This window comes from Tursiops truncatus, chromosome 1 (genome assembly GCF_011762595.2).
Source record: "Tursiops truncatus isolate mTurTru1 chromosome 1, mTurTru1.mat.Y, whole genome shotgun sequence".
In the NCBI taxonomy this organism is placed as follows: domain Eukaryota; kingdom Metazoa; phylum Chordata; class Mammalia; order Artiodactyla; family Delphinidae; genus Tursiops; species Tursiops truncatus.
Genome location: NC_047034.1, coordinates 101,242,300 through 101,259,467, shown reverse-complemented (window position 1 = coordinate 101,259,467; position 17,168 = coordinate 101,242,300). Strand labels below are relative to the sequence as shown.

Genomic DNA, 17,168 nt, shown 5'->3' with positions numbered 1-17,168 from the left:
ATTCTTTTTTTCCTACAAGGAAGCCCTTATAAACAGATACTGAAGTTGTTTCAAAGCAAAATACTAGAAAACAATAACTGAGTTATTTAGTAAGAAATTTCAGAAGTATCTCAAATTACCCTATAAATAAGTCTAATTTCCTGTGATTCAACACATCTCTGAAGCCTATAAGTCAACAGAAATGAACAAGATGGCTAAATTTAACAAGCGTTAATCACAAAGATTCATAAATTCTCCTATGTATTTGAGTAGATGAGTCAACTACTAGGACATCAGTATATTCTGATAATACTTCAGCTGGGACTTTATAAAATAGCAAGCCCTTAATTACGCTTTACGAGTGGTAAAAATGTTCCAATGTTCTATTTTCTTATGGTAGAATAAAGCTACCTCAAATTATTTTTATGAAGCAAAAGCCTCATGAACTTTTTTTTTCAGAAAGCTTTAAATTTAGGCAGCTCCTTCACCAACACTAAATATCCCCACATCAACAGCAGCAGCAATGAACAAAGCAAAAGAGAGAGTAATTTTTCTTCCCTAATACAGAAGAAAGGTAAGTAGCTGATTGGTGTGGTAGAAAACAATAGATTTAAAGCAAGAAACTTGAATTCCAATGTTTGATCTGCCACTTGCTTGAAATGACCATAAACAAAACTCTCAGTTTCTCTGACCTCAGATTCATCATCAGTAAAACAGTTGTTGTGAATATCAAATAAATTAACAGAAATGAAACTGCTTTACAGTCTTAATATATGTAAGCTATTATTACTATTAAATCTGTAAACCATTCAAACTAAATACCTTTGAAAACAGAGTTGTCTCACACAGAATTACACTCAGTAACAAATTACAGTATGGTCCCACAATATTTTGGCTAATGAAAAAGAGACATTAAAGTTAAATTTCAATTTAATTTTATATGTAAAGTCTAAATTAGTAAATTACTTAGAAATAAAATCATAATTAAGAGTATATTTTACAAAAATATTTCTATACCTATCAAGTTATAGTACTTAATTTAGTCATATAATTACCAGGTAATTTTTAAGTTTTATAGTAGTCACGTTGTAAATGTAATAATTCAATTTATACCACAAAGGTATTATATATGCAAATATTATAATGTTCAACCAGTCTTAACACCAGCTATATAGAAAAGTAAAACTCCTGTATCCCAATGTTTGCTTGTTTATCTACCATCCCTATATGGTAATCTGAATTTTAATTTATTGTTTCATTCATTTGTGCCATTTATTTTCTGCTTCATTCAGCTTATCAAGTGAGAACAGATTAGCCAGTTCCACTTTTTGGTTCTCATGCATTAACACAATACCACAGTGTTTACATTGCAAACACTTCATGGAAATGCTTATGTAAATAAATGAAAAAACTACGGTGTTTTTCCTTGATTTTAAAAAAACTGACAATAATTTTTAAAATCAGTCTTGTTAATTCAGCTTAACCCCTCTGGGAAAGCAATGAAAACAAGAAGGAAGGAAAAAGTTTCAGAACTTATCACTAGGAAACTCACTTCTTTTTTTCTGTAATGACTCCTGAATTTACAGGATAAAATGAAGCCTAAAGTGCAGCTTTCGTTATCCAGCCACTTGGGGATTGTAAAAATAATAATAGCTGACATTTTAAAACACTTATTCTATGAGCTTTATATAAATGAATTATGAACTTATTTAATTTTCACAACTCAATAATGTAGGTACTATTATCTCCTTTTAGCAGACGTGAAACTGAGGCAGAGAATATAAGTAATTGGCCCAGGGCTATATACAAACAGTGGCAGAATGAGGATTCCACCTCAGGGTTCTGGCTCTAGAACTTTAACATGGTTAAAGAAGTTATAGCTTAATGACAGGTATACTCTGCAATCTGTGATTTAACAGGCTTTAACTTCCAATCAAATATACCAGTTAACTACTGTAAATGGTAACATTATGTAAGCCATTCTAGGTAAGTGCAGAAGAGGAAAGCTATCTCCTAAGAGCTGGCACATGTGTAATAAATGAGCTACCTGGATTTCATACTTCATTCCTCAAGGATTCATTTTGTACCTTCTAGGCACTAAGCCATAAACTACTAACATTCATATTAGCTTTTCCTAAACGGTAACCATTGGAAATCACTTCTAGAGAGGTTTACTTCTAAAAAAACATAGCAGGAGGACATATCTGAGACTAGCAACTTAATGTTTCCAATATTTCACAAAGTATCTTGCACACTATAGAGGGTGAAAGTTAAGTAATAGTCAACAATGGTAAAATTAATACTCACTGGAATTTGCCTAAATAAATTTACACATCCTCCTGTATATTCATTTACTCTGGAAAAAAACTGGGGTAATCCACAAGACAGGATTTCAATTAAGACTTTGAAAATTTATACAGAACTTCCCTCTCACAACAGAACATAATATTTAATGCCATTAAAATTTTTACATAATTCCTTCTTTCAATAGAATTTGCTTTAGAAAGTTAATATACCACTACTGACTATAGTTCTGTCAAATTTAGGACCCAGAATTCATCAAAAGCTATCACTTAAGAGATCAGTTACATTTTTACAAATTAAAAGTGATACACTCAAATTAGAAATCATTTTTAATAATGAGAGAACTAGTTTATCTAAAACTGATGATAAAGTTTAATCTTCCTTTCTAGCCTATTTAAAAAACAAAACAGAAAAACAAGCCACCACTGTCACAACAGTAAACTTTTATTAAAATCCATTTAAAAAATAGTGTTACATAATCAAAAAGCTACAAGAAGTATTAGACTAACTGCCAATTTTTCTTCAAATATATGTTATAACGGCAATGGACACTGCCAAGCATTGAGTACCAGACAAATTAAGCAATTTGCACTACTCTTTCTAGCTGAATTAAAAGCCTTGCACTTTTCAAATTCCCAGATTTTGAACTTCCACGCACGGTGTTCCACCTGGGAATGGGAAGGTATGTCACAAAGAGAGTTTAAGATTACTGTATAAACTAGAAGAACATTTATGAATGTGTTCTTTGGAATTCAGAACACATTATTCCTCAGAGGGGCAACCATAAACCTGAACTGGTACTTAGACTGCACATACATTAATCTGCAGTGTTATATTTAAATACAAAGGACATATGCATAATTGCGTGCCTTCAGCATTTTAACATAAGATGAAAATTTTGCCCTGTAATTATTCATAATGCACCTTAATGACACAAGATGGAGATCTAAAACTTCAAATTCCACATCTGCTACTTATATAAGACTACAGGGTAACCTCCTCCTGGAAATAAGTAGACAGAGAATCAACAAACTATCACTAAAAAAAAAAAAACAAAAAAAAAAACAAACTATCACTTACCCTATCTAAGTAAGCATGTTCATAGTCCTCTGATCTCCCTCATTAAGCTCTCCACTTTTTGTAAATAAAAACAGTAGAGGAATTCCTTGGTGGCACAGTGGTTAAGAATCTGCCTGGGGGCACAGGTTCGGGCCCTGGTCCGGGAAGATCCCACATGCCACGGAGCAACTAAGCTGGTGTGCCACAACTACTGAGCCTGTGCTCTAGAGCCCACGAGCCACAACTACTGAAGCCCGCGCACCTAGAGCCTGTGCTCTGCAACAAGAGAAGCCACTGCAATGAGAAGCTCACGCACCGCAATGAGGAGCAGCCCCCACTCGCCCCAACTAGAGAAAGCCGGTGTGCAGCAACGAAGACCCAATGCAGCCAAAATAATTAATTAATTAAAAGAAAAAAAAAAAACAGTAGAGACAGTGCATACATATCTTAACTCTGTTGGGGGCAAAGAGTTCTTTGGCAGACACTAATTTTCTCTAATCAGTTCATCAACACCTACTGCAATACGAGCTTCACATTCTCACTTGGGAAAATTTCATAAACCCACACTTAAGAAACTTATCATAAAACTCACATTAAAAAATCCTACAGGGCTTCCCTGGTGGCGCAGTAGTTGAGGGTCCGCCTGCCGATGCAGGGGACGTGTGTTCGTGCCCCGGTCCGGGAAGATCCCACGTGCCATGGAGCGGCTGGGCCCGTGGGCTATGGCCGCTGGGCCTGCGCGTCTGGAGCCTGTGCTCCACGGCGGGAGAGGCCACAGCGGTGAGAGGCCCGCGTGCCGAATAAAAAAAAAAAAAAAAAAATCCTACAGACTGGTGGGAGGCGAATGTCCTCTAAAATGCATTACATAGTTTGAAAACAAATACTTAGCTGTTTTCTTCAGCCTTGAATTGTCAATATTCCGAACGTAGAATTTCCAACTCTAATCAATTTTTGGATCACAGAATTATAAAATCAATAGCATCTGGTGTAAGTGCCTCATTCTTAACAAATTATTAAATGACTTAAGCCATATTCCAAAACTAGTTGATAGCAGAACTAGGCCTAGAACCTAGATTGTGTGATTCTCTTTCCTGAGCTCTTTCTGCCATTCCTTACTACCAATCTCACCAACTTGTATAAAATGCTTGGAAAGTGATCTGCTAGTTCAAATCAAAGAATGGCATGAAAGCTAACATTCCAAAGGCAATTTGAGGGAGATTCCAAGAATTCCTATTTCTAGGTAAAATTTTCTTTAATTTGCTCCAATAACAACTTTTTCTAGGTTTCCTTTTCATGCTATACAAATCAAAAATACTTATAGCTCAAAAATTCATCTCAATATTCTTGAGATTGATAAATGCCAAATGTCTATACCATCACTGTCTGATAGAAATCTCTGTTAATGATGGTAATTTTTATAACTTCACCATCCAAAATGGTAGCCACTAACCAGAGGTGGCAAATAAGCACTTGAAACGTGGTACTGCAACTGAGCTGCATTTTAAATTTTAATTAAATTTAAATAGCCATATGTCTAGAGGCTACCATATTGGATAGTGCAGGTAGAGATAAACCCCACGGAAAACAGAATTGGTTAATGAAATAATGGAAACTGAGCAGTGTTTTTATAGTACCTGCCACGTGAAGCAGCTGAGATAGCAAGAAAAGAACACACCATTCTGCATTCATGACCTCTGGGTTCCAAATGAAACCACTATTTATCAGCAATAAGAGGTTGATGAAATCACATAATCTAAATTATACATACAACTCATCTGTGAAACAGGTCTAAAAGTACCTGCCTTTGTGGGGACTGCATGATTAAATACCGTTTGTATGTAAAAGTACTCTGTAAAATGTGAAGCACCATATACAATTATATGTCATCTCTGTAACTAGTTTAGGAAAGGGAAATGTGGCTATAAACCTATCACAAAGCTATTAACCTAAGCCTAGTCTCAACAACATGATTTAACACTTGAAGCAGTAGTCAAGTGATTTTACACACCATTGCCTCATGACAGGTAAGGTACATAGAGAAAATGGTATTCAGATAACATCAAAAGGTGATTAGTATACCCACAGTCTATATTCTTAAAAGTTAACCTTTTAGCTTTTTAACAGCCAACTGACATGAATTGAAAAGTAACAAACAATACCAAAAATTTGGCTTCTTTCTTTTAAGGAGGCAAAAGACAAAATACGGGCAAGGCCGCTGATAAAATATTGACAAGGATCCCTCACTCCAAAATAAAAACAGTGGCCACAGTTTACAACTATGCTGGTACTAAAGAACAGCAGAAGTCCAGGGATATTTCTCAATACCCAGAGACAAAAGCATGGCCTATGTCTACGTCCAGTAACATATAATAACACCACCTTAAATAGTTGCAGAATTTAAACTTTTTACCTGTTTTCCTGAAGATCTCATGTGATTGTTGTAATAATTCTATTAAATAAATAAATAGTATGATACTCAAGCTGAAAATCATGAGCAAAATTAAAGAAGCATATTATTATGTAGCATTTCTTGCCATCTATAATGAGGTTAATTTATATGTTTAACATACTCCCTTAAGGAAAACAACAAACAAAAAAGGTTCTATCAATTCAAATAAACTAAAGAATATATTTCTAGATTTTGATAACAATGATGCAAAAACAGAGAAAACAAATTCTTGCTAAATCCAAGATTTATTCTGAGATGGCATACATAAATCCTTTTAACTCTGACTGAAGAACCAAGCATTAAAATCAATCCAAAGATAAATTAATGAAAATACTCTGGCCACTGCCTACTAATGAGAGTTGGTTACCCAAAAGATGGTTTTCACATTTTTAAATTAATTTACCACTCATAAACGGCAAGCTTTTTTATTATTAGCAATATAATCAAGTCTTAAATTATGAAGTACTGGTTTTCTTATTAAAAGAATAACATCCTTTCGGATTTTTAATATTACATTTCTGTAAAAAATATATTTCCTTGAGTCACATTGCTGTGCACCTGGAACTATCACAACATTGTTAATTGGCTATACTCCAATATAAAATAAAAGGTCTAAAAACAAATAATAAATTAAATAAATTAAATAAAACACGGAGACAAGTACAGACACACTCCTAAAATATATATTTCCACACACACCCTTTTACCTCAAAAGGTAATCTCCTTTTGCTGTCTTATACTTATTACCAATTTTCTCTTTTCTTTTCACTTAGGATCAGCTTTCAGTCCTCTTTCTTCCTAACCTATGAACTGTTTACTCACAAATTAAAACTCATAAAAATATTGTGGAGATAAGGAGTGGGTCCAACTTGCTTTAAATTACCATCATTTTAAATCTGTGAAACAAGGGATAAATATGCGAGATGAGGATTTCAAATGATATAAATCTCCTATGGAAAACAAATAAAAACAAACAGATATCCTAACTAAAAATCTTATTTATATTAATGAAAACCTATTTTTATTGATACATTAAATAAAATCAGATTTTACCCTAAAGTGAAGTAAATGATTTGTTAATTAACACATCATTTTAAATTTCAAATTCAAAATTAACCCAGCTACAACAAAAAGAGTAAATTTTACTGTATGTGAATTAAAAAACAAATTTAAAAGAAGTAACTCAGTTAAAAACAAGTCTTTATTACAAAGCTATGCTTCTTTAAATAAATGGCAGATGTGTCATTTTAGTAATGAATCTGTTACCAGTATAATGCTTAATGTATTTAGAATATCTTTCCACATTAACAAGATAACTTTATTACCATTTAATTATCCATAATTAGACTTCAAACTCAAGCTATTAAAATGAACAGAAGTGTAGGTAAATTCTTTTCTAAAAACATACATATAGTGTCAAAAGAATGACTTATGTGATTGTCATTTTAAGGAAAATTCAAATACTAAAATTTTGAGGCTACAATTCAAGTCCAGGTATTTTGGGCATTTCAACTTGAAAATTATAATTAGGTTAGAAATAAACTCCTAAAAGCAGCATTTAGGACAAATAGAAGACATGGTTGCAGTTTCTGTTTTTCAGAACGCATGTCAGAAAATGAATATCTAATTTATAAACACAGAAAATATTTATGGAAATCTTATAAATGTCTATGAAGTCTCAGAAGGTCTCATATAAGTAACACTAGGAATCTTCATTTTTCTACATCCAGACATACCTTTATGAATATGGACTAAACTGCTACTTATTACAAAAGAATAGGAACTGTATGATTATTAATTACCATTGCCATCAAAATTAGATATAAAAGAGGCACGGAAAGTTGAAAGACTTAAGTACTAAGATCAAGTCAGGGAGTACAAATACATAGAGCTCTTTACTTCAGGAGAATCAAGTCTCATGCTCCATTATCCATTTCTAACTAGACAGAGAATAAAGTCTGTGATTATCTCTTAATTGAGGAAGAGAATAGCAAAACAGAATTAAGTTTGATTTTTGAGGAAAAAATTCACTCAAATCAGTGATTTTAGATTCTTTTAGGAACAATATAGAAAACTGAATCCAGGCAGAAGTGTCAACAATGTAAATTAAAAACATCAGTCTGCTTATTAAAGACCAATCAATGCACTGTGTTACCATTAACAAGAAGGCTAAAATTCCAATTATCTAAAAATCTCCCATGTCAAATGGGTCCAACTTTTAAGAACCAAAGAATGAATTTTTTTTTTTGGATTCCTGTTCCCTCACTTACCAAAGTTTCTACTATGTATTGCACTGTATCTGATTATAAAATACTTTACACTGTAAACATCAAACATTTGGCAAAAAATAAAAAACAGAATAACTAAAGCAGAATACCCTGTTGCTACTACTGTGTATACACTTATCTGTAGCTAGGCTGGCAATTAAATTTTACAAACTATTCAGTAAGAATGCTAAGAGAAAAGAGTTGACGAACCTGAAAGAATAGCTTCTTTCAAATATAGTAACACATGGGAGAACTTCCTGATATCATTCACCAACTCCTTGATGTAATCAGGATCCAAAATGGAGTTGGAATTTATGGACTTGAGCCCCATTTCAGAAGTTGTAACATCAGTAGAGAGCTGGCCTGTTGACAAGACACGTTTTTTCTTTGTCTTTTTCTGTTTGTGAGCAATCATCCTTTCATATAACAGTCAAAAAAACGGAACTCCTTAAGGGGGTGAGAAAAGGAGAGAAACACAAATACTACATTAATCAGGAGACATTATACTAGATTTTCACAAATAGCCGAAAGCCTGCCTCAATATTCTATTTAAAACAATAACAACAACAACAAACCCTGTATTACTGATAAAGCAACTTCCATTTATTAAGTGCCAATAACCTTGACAACTCTATGATACGCAAGCTACTATTCTCTTCATTTCACAAGTTAGGAACCTGAGGTTTGGAGGTTAAATAATTTGTTTAAGCTCTCAGCTGATAAATGAACTGGTACTTAAACCCACATCTGCCTTGTCACCAAAACCCATGCTCTTAATAAACTTCCTCTTAACTCCTAAGGTGCAGAATTTTTTAAACTGTAAAAGTTATTCTGAAATGTCAATTAGTGGAAGAAAATATTCTCCCTCCATGACATCACCTTCAAAAATAAAGGTGAAATATGAGCTTTGAAAAAAGAAAGACCTGTTTTCAAAATCCCCCTCCATCACTTACTATGCGTGACCTGACAAGCTGTTAATCTCCTCACTTTGGTAAACTCATTTATAAAATGGAAATAACATCCTGACGATACCTACCTCATGAGATTATTGTAAGCATTAAGAGACAATGGTATAGAAGTGTCCAACACATAAAAGAAATTCAAGTACAGTATGTTCTCAATAATGCAAACTCATACACACATACACACACACACACACATATATTCCGGATTATCACCTTTCATTAAGAACATTTCTCTGCTGAAAACAAGTTCTAAAGATGTCCACTAATCTGACACACCTGGATTGGTTGAACAAATAAATGTATGATTACTGGAGCAATATTTTTGGTAATTTCAGGGTGGTATAATACAAGATTTGTTATGAGAAAGATTGAGAATTGAATCGTTACTGAATACTTCCTAAATGTGTGACCTGTACAATTTGCTTACAGGCTATATGAAGATTAAAAGGGAACTCAAAGTTTAAAGACTTCATATGTTAAAACGCCTAAACCTGGCACATAGTTGGAACTCAAGAAAATCTTAGTTTGTTTCTGCTTCATCCTTACCTTTTACCTTTCTGTAATTAAAAGTCCTAATTTTGTTTGAAATCAAAAAGGAAATGACTGGAGGAATTAAATTAGCTCAAGCATTATTAAAACATTTTTCAAATGTTTGAGCTGAGATCAGAATGAGTAAACAAAGAGGAAGGAGTAGTCTAGCTGCTGTTACTAATTTCCTAATGATCTCTCCACATCCATTCTTGTCTCATTCCAAATGTAGTGAGTACATTTTCAAAACATGAATCTCATCACGTCATTTCTCTGCTCAAAACTCTTCCAAAAGACAAGTGAGATGCTATCGTGCACTACAAGGCTCAGCATGAAATCTGGCTCCTACTTACCTCTGCAACGTCCTCTGGAGTCACAATTCCTACTCAACACTTAACACTCCTGCCACACACACCTCTTTCTCATTTTTCCAACAGTATTTGTTTACCGTGACCCACAGTGGAGCCAGTATACACATTAAGTATGTTATGTTTGTGTGTGGTGTGTGTGTAGGAATGCGTAAACATAAAACAGATTCTGGCTAAGGAGCCAGGTGATGTACTCAGATGTTTTCTTTCCTATCCCATTTCATTTTTTAAAAAGCCGATTGCAACCCACCAAATTGGTCTCAGAATTATAATGGGTTCTGTCCCTACAACTTGAGAAACACCAACTGTTGGATTCAGGGTCCTGTCTATATGCAGCTCCATTTGCCTGGACTACTCCTTCCTCTTTGTTTACTCATTCCGATCTCAGCTCAAAGATCACTTCCTCAAAGAAACCTTCCTGGACCTCCCCTGCTCCCATAACCACCACCACCACCACCAAACTAGAACAGAATCTCCTGTTATATGCTTTGCACCATCTTATACTTTTCATCACTGCACTTATCGAAGTTCTCATAGGTGATTCGTGTCTCCTTATCCAGACTATAATCTCAAAATCATGACCAATGTTTGCTAACCAAGCGTTCTCTGCTTAAAGCACAGTGCTTCGCATATGAGGGATAAACAACTCAAAACTGTCCACAGAATGAGTGATGAATTTGCAGAACTAATAATGAATAATAATAAATAAGTAGTTTATAATGAATTTATAAACTTTAAAAGTTTATAAAGTTTCAACTAATTTTTACAGAAATAAAAATGTTTAACTTTGGATTGTTGCAGTGTTTTGAACGGAAAATAGAATCGGTTTTTAAAAATCTGTCTCTAAAATAGTATCTTACCAAAAAACCAAGCATATGAAGTTGAGTAACGGCAAGAGTACATAAAATTGAAATCAAAGGTTGATTTCTATTATTGTTTCTCTACTTCTGATTATTAAATAAGGTGTCCTGACACTTCTTCAATGGCTTTTAAAATTCCTTTATTCAGTATTCTTATTAATCTCAAATTACTTCTGGAAATGCAATTTCTACATTTAATCTAGTTTCAAACCTATCTAACATTAATCCTTAAATGTGTAAATAACTTCTAAAATGAACTTAGCTATAATAATAGTGCTCCCCAAATTGTCCTAAGTCTCCCCTCCAACAAAAACAAACAAAACACTCAAGTGCCTTGTTTGGGCAGCTCTTTTACAAATCACTAATTGAGAAGACTATTAGCTTAATTCATCACTTTTGCAGCTTACTTAATAAAGTCACTCTGATTAATTTTGATGGCTTTTAGTTTAGTAAATTAGAAAATTGGTCATTGTCACTGGTAAAAAGATGGTTATAAATTTTAAAGCATATATCACAAGCTTCGATTGTGATATTCACTTCAATTCACCTATTTCAGTAAAAAAAAATTATTTTAACTGTCAAATTAGTAGCCCAAAGTTGTAAAAAGTGTTTCAGAAATGCTTGAATATATTTAGTCAAGACTAAGAATGTCTGTAAACGAACAAAAACGATGGGGAAGAGAGGAACTAAAAGGGGTCATACTCTACCTCTAGTCGAGATTACGGTGAGCAATGTACTACTTTTATTACATATACTTTACTACTTTTCATATTTCAAACTGAAGGAAACATTACAGTTGAAAAAAATGTTAACTTAAAGTTAATCCAAGCTTTCACAAAATTGAACTATGATAATGAGAAAGTTTGGAGGTTATACACTTTCCGAGATCATCCACATTACTTTCTCATGTCCCAAAATGAACATCCTCTAGTTGGTGGTAACATAAAATGTAGTTACTAACAGATTGCAACTGGAAATTTAATTAAATGAGATAATAATATGGGAAGCACTTAGCACAACGCTTGGTTCTTCATGAAGACTCAATAACTGTTAGCCATTATCACTAGCGTGCTTTACTGTGGGAGACTGTTAACATACGTAAGTAATGAACAAAATGTGACTTCACTACAGTATATCTGTAAATTGTGAGCAAGAAATATAGGACTGGAAACAATTCCAGAAACTTAACTGACTTCATGGAAGCCTACTAAATGGCTTCCAAGTGAAGTTTGAACTGTGCAAACAGACTGTTGAGCAAAATATTTGTGAAACTCTCCTAATTCTCTGCATCTCTTCCAACTCCAAACCACCACCAACAAAAAAGCATTTTATCCACTTCGCAAAGAACTTTGTAGCAAAGAGAAAATCACTGTGCCAAACTACTTTCTCTATATATTCTAAATTCTAAGTAATATGTGTATTAGAAATGTGAACACTAACTTCTGGTACCCTGGAATGTGGCTTTTCCAAGACTTCAGGAGCCTGTGTTAATCAAATGTTCTTGCCCCATGTTCCTCCTCCCCAAATGTATCCTTACAGAAGTATTTTCATTTTAGGCACATGGCTGCCTAATTGAAGAGTAAAACAAACCCAAATATCTGTACTTAATAGTTCCCTATCTTACTATTTCTATCTCAGGAAAAACCACCATATATTTCTGAAATCTGCTATTTCAACAAATTTCTGATTGGTAATAATCTATTGATACCTAGAGATGCTTTTTAAAAATCAGGAAAATTCATTCTGGAGGTCTTTCATTATGTTTTTTAAATGCACGTTTCACAAAAACAGAATGGGGCATGTTAAAAAGTTTTATCAATAATATGCAAATAACTAATTTCTAAAGAAAGGCGTGCAACGCACATACACTTCATTCCTGGGCAGTTAGAATTCAGCACGTTTAAAGAAGATGAAGCTGCCCAACCTCCCACACCTCCAGAATGTCCAGCATTCCTGACAGGCAGGGCTCTCCAAAACTACCCAATGCCAAAGACCACGTTCCCCATCCCAGAATTTAAATACAGAATGGGAACATGGAGCAACCAAAAAGGGCTGCAGGCACTGATAGCGATGGACAAGAGATACCGTCTCGGAGACACCTGGAGAAAGGGGAAGGGGCGCTCAGCTCCCGCCTTTAGCAACTAACAGTCCTCCTCTCCGAAGAGGTATCAGGCCAATTCTTTATTGAGGAAGAGAGTCAAAAAAGATGAATATGGAGACACAAGTCTCGTGAACCACTAGCGCTCCAGCTTGAAACGTCTCAGACTTGGGCTCACCCGTCAAAAAAAAAAAAAAAAAAAAAAAAGTCAAGCCCCAAACACGCCCACAACGGAATTGGCGAAAAAACATTGAGGCTCAAGAGGCCTCGGAACGAAACACCCCTCCCTCAGCTCAAAAGACAGGGACGAGAACAATGCACCACGGAAATCCTAAGATATCTCGGGACAGAGACCCAGATGAATTGAGGGCTGCTGTCAGGGCAGGGGGGTGGGACAGGATCCGATCGGACTCTGTAGCGGTAGGGAGCACAGATTCTGGAGCAAAACTGTCCAACTTTAAATCACACTATGCCAATTACGAGTCTGTGTGTTCCGGCAGGTTTCCCCCGTGTGAAAACTTAATCGTGGAACTCTCGTGAAGTTAAAACGTGTAGCGCTCTTAGAAAACTGTACGCCGAACGTGGGACGTGCTATGTGTTTGCTTTTATTATCTTCATCATCTGCTCAGGGCCACAGCTCGTGCTCTCCCCGCTCCTCCGCTCCTGCCGCGCCCGCCGCGCCCCACGTCCGGTCGGACCCCTCCCGGAGGACCAGGAGTCTCGGGGACACCGGCCCGGCCCGCCGCCGCCGGCCCCCAGCGCAGCCCTCAGTCGCCTCCACTCCGGGCCGCCGCCTGGGCCGCCCGGACCCCAGACGGCAACTCGCGGGTGACCCCAGGCCCCTGCCGCCGCCGCCGCAGCCGCAGCAGCAGCAAGCGCCGCCATCCTCCACTCACCGCGGCGCTCCATCCCGCGTCCCGGACGCGGATGCCCGCCCGACACTCACGGCCGCCGCCGCCGCCGCCGCCGCCGCCGCCGCCGAGGGCTGGAGCTCGCCGCTCCCATCCCCCACGGCCCGCGGACGCCCGGCCGAGCCGCCGCCGCCGCCCCTGCAGCTACAGCCACTACCACGCCAACCCCGGCCGCCCCGCCCACGGCCTCGCACCTCCCGCCCGGCCGCGGCCCGCCCCCTGGGGCCCAGCCCATTGGCCCGCGCGCCCGGGGGGCGGGGACGGGCGCCTGCGGCAGGTGGGGCCGGCCACTGGCTCTCGCGCGCCCAGCGCAGGCTGTCAGCTTCGCCTCGGCCCGCAAACTGTCCCGAGCCTTGCAGGACGTGTCAGCCTCCCCGTGCGGCTTGCGGCAGGACAGGCGGAGGAACCTTAGGAACAGGTCACCTGATGACTTCATCTGGCAAATCGGAATTTCTTGGATGAGCAATCTACATTTTTTATGAGGTACTTCTTTTGACCACCTCGTTCCTCTCTCTCCAACTCAAGAAAACAAAAACAAGACCCCACACAGGTAAAGTGTAACACAGGCCTGGCTCCTTTCCGGAAGAATAAACTTCCTCAAAACCAGCCAACTACTCTGCCCTCTGTACAGGGTCATATTTTCCATTTCGACCTATATTACTTCAACTGCACTCTCAAACTCGCTCAGAATGAGAAATATGTCTGAGAAAGATGGACTAATTAAAGAAAGCAGCAGGGGCTGAAAGCTTCTACATCATTCTACTCATGAGAACAAGCCTCGTCATTAGTTATCTCAGTTCTGGAACATTCAGAAAGAACTGATGGAGAAACAGAGGGCACATGGGCAGGGTGGCTGGCGGCAGTGGTGGAGGCAGAGAAAAATATTATCGCATGTGGGAGAAAGCAGAAAAAGACACGGGAGAGTGTGAGGAGAAGTAGGACGAAAGCGGGGCTGCAGACATAGGGAGAGAGAGGGGCAAAACCAAGGAAGGCAGAGACAGGTGGAGGCAGAAAGAGAAAATATTGAGAAATAAAAGAGAAAGGAGAGACTGCCTACTTACAGGGACAAAATGGAAGTGAGCATGAGAGAGCCAACAAGTGAAGTAGTGAGATAGGGAGAAAACACTCATTGGCAAAGAGAAGAGGAACATCTCTCATATCTTTGAACCCTTATACTAAAAACAACGCTGGGGAAACAGAGCAAATTTGGCCCTTCAGGTGCTACTTGGAAAAGATAAATATGAAAATGCTCAGCGTCTTGGATATTTTAGCTCCACACTGGAATTGTCCGACTCAGCTTACACAAATTTACCACTTGAAACCCCAAACACAACAGTACCAAGGACATGCCACAGGCACTAAGGAAACCTCAAAACCAAACTCTCCTTCTAACCACACATAAAAAGAACAATGCACCATGGACTCTCACCATGGAAAATGATGATGCCCTGAACTGAAACAAACTGAGAGGTCAGGGGTCCCAGGGCAAAAGGGGGCTGGAGCATCCCAACCCTTATTAAATCATAAGGAAGATTTGGGGAAGAAATATAAGGCAGTCACTCAATCTCAAACACTCCTTTATATCTATTTTTAAATACCTGTATATTAATTATTTTTTACTTTCTTACTCCATTATCACCATTTCCTTAATAAAGAGAATTGTTTTCCTTATTAAAGTTGAACAATGTCTCGCACAAGATCCTCATGGGGAGAAAGGGTATGTGAGGTTGAAGTGGTGGTGTGACAGAGACAGAAAGGAGCACATGGGAGGGAAGGAGAGGAAAAAGCCGTGAGAGATGTGAGAAGGTGAGAAACAATTGTGGAGAAGAGAGAAAGAAGACCAAGAAAGATGCAGAGACAAATGGAGGCAGAGAAAGAGAAAATAAGATGCAGACAGAATAAGGAAAAGAGACAGAAATGATAGAGAGAGAGAGAAATAGGGAGACTACCCATGGACAGAAAAAGGGGAGATGGACACCTTTCACACCCAAACAATTCTGGACAAATAAACCCAATTAGGGCCCTAGGTTGTTACTTGGAAAGGATAAATATGAGAACCTCAGGCTCCTTGATTACCTGGGCTCTACTATCATTTTGCAGATAGTAGAGCTATCTTAATTTCTATTTATTGTAATTTCTTTTATCTTTGCTTAATTTTTAAAAACTTTAAACATAACTGTGCTAGATCAAAAGCACTAAAAATGCTGGGGACACCTAACAACCAAATGTTCCTTCAAATCCTAATGGAGGAGAATGATGCACCATGGACACTCACCATGGAAGCCACTGATGACTAAACTGAAGGACACCAATGGGGGAGAGAGGAAAGGATTCTGAAGGCCATGGAAGGCAGAGGCAGGGTAACCCTCAGGGAACTCAAGGGAGGAAAGTCTGCCCCTTGGATCTGCTCTGGGTTAATCTCAAGACCCTTCCCACCAGATCTACCTCTAAACCATCTCAAAACAACCAATTATTCTGCATAGAACCAACACAGAGTGAATCGTCAACGAATATTAGACCATTAAATTATAAGTACGGTTATCTGAGGAAAATTTTGAGAAGTCTCTCAATCCCAGTCCTCCTCTTATAGCTTTTAAAAAAATAGATTAATTATCTGTCATCTTTTCTACTCTTTTTCCTTAGTAAGGAGGAATACAATATTTGGAAACATTAGCAAAAATGGTAGTTCACTTTTAAATTAAAAGGGTTGTTTTATTAATTCCCCCTAACTTGCATTTTGTTTAAAGAAATTTTATGTCACACAAGTAAGTTTCAAGTATGAAAAGTACACTATTGAAACAATACCTTTTTGCAACTCCAAAATTCTTGGTTTATAATTAAATTATAAAGGGTTAAAAAAAATTAAAACCATCTGTATATCTATTGTAGAAGTACAACATCTTAAAATTGTGTTTTTACCATTTTTCGTTATTATTGTCTCTAGTATTTTTCCCTTCTAAAACAGAAATCACATCCTCTGTGATATTGCTCTTCTGTCATTCTATGAAGCCTCAACTTGCATATTGTTAAAATCTTTTTCATGTGTTCTATTCAGTGTGAACATAGGTAGTATTGCTATTTTTGCCGGGTAAGGATCTTCATATTCCTGAAGTTGATTCTGTAGTTCAGGTAGCCTACTTTTCATAACAGAATATGGTTCTAAAAACATTTTACAATGTCTGGTGACATCTTTGATTGTCACAACTGGAAAGGAGTTGTACTGACATCTAGTGAATAGAGCCAGGGATGCTGCCAAACATCCTACCTGCACAAGAGAGCATGCCTGAGCCCTCCTACCTCTACCCCTAAGAAAGAATTACCCATCCCCAAATGGCCAATAGTGTCAAGGTCGAGAAACTTTGCTCTAGACCCAATTACCA

General features: G+C 37.3%; 1 protein-coding gene across 3 annotated transcripts in view; it reads right to left on the bottom strand.

The window, feature by feature from the left end:
- Positions 1-13,919, bottom strand: part of ARHGAP29 (Rho GTPase activating protein 29) — a 64,123-nt gene extending 50,204 nt beyond the window's left edge. For 2 of the 3 annotated variants that reach the window (XM_033863281.2, XM_073810829.1), the window contains exons 1-3: positions 13,774-13,919; positions 8,269-8,505; positions 5,753-5,791 (exon numbers count right to left, since the gene is read on the bottom strand). In XM_033863281.2, coding sequence (XP_033719172.1) covers positions 5,753-5,791; positions 8,269-8,473 — 244 coding nt within the window. In that variant the 5' untranslated portion in view covers positions 8,474-8,505; positions 13,774-13,919. The remainder of the gene's footprint in view (positions 1-5,752; positions 5,792-8,268; positions 8,506-13,773) is intronic. The other variant, XM_033863294.2, reaches the window with a different exon arrangement.
- Between the last annotated feature and the right edge of the window lie 3,249 nt (positions 13,920-17,168).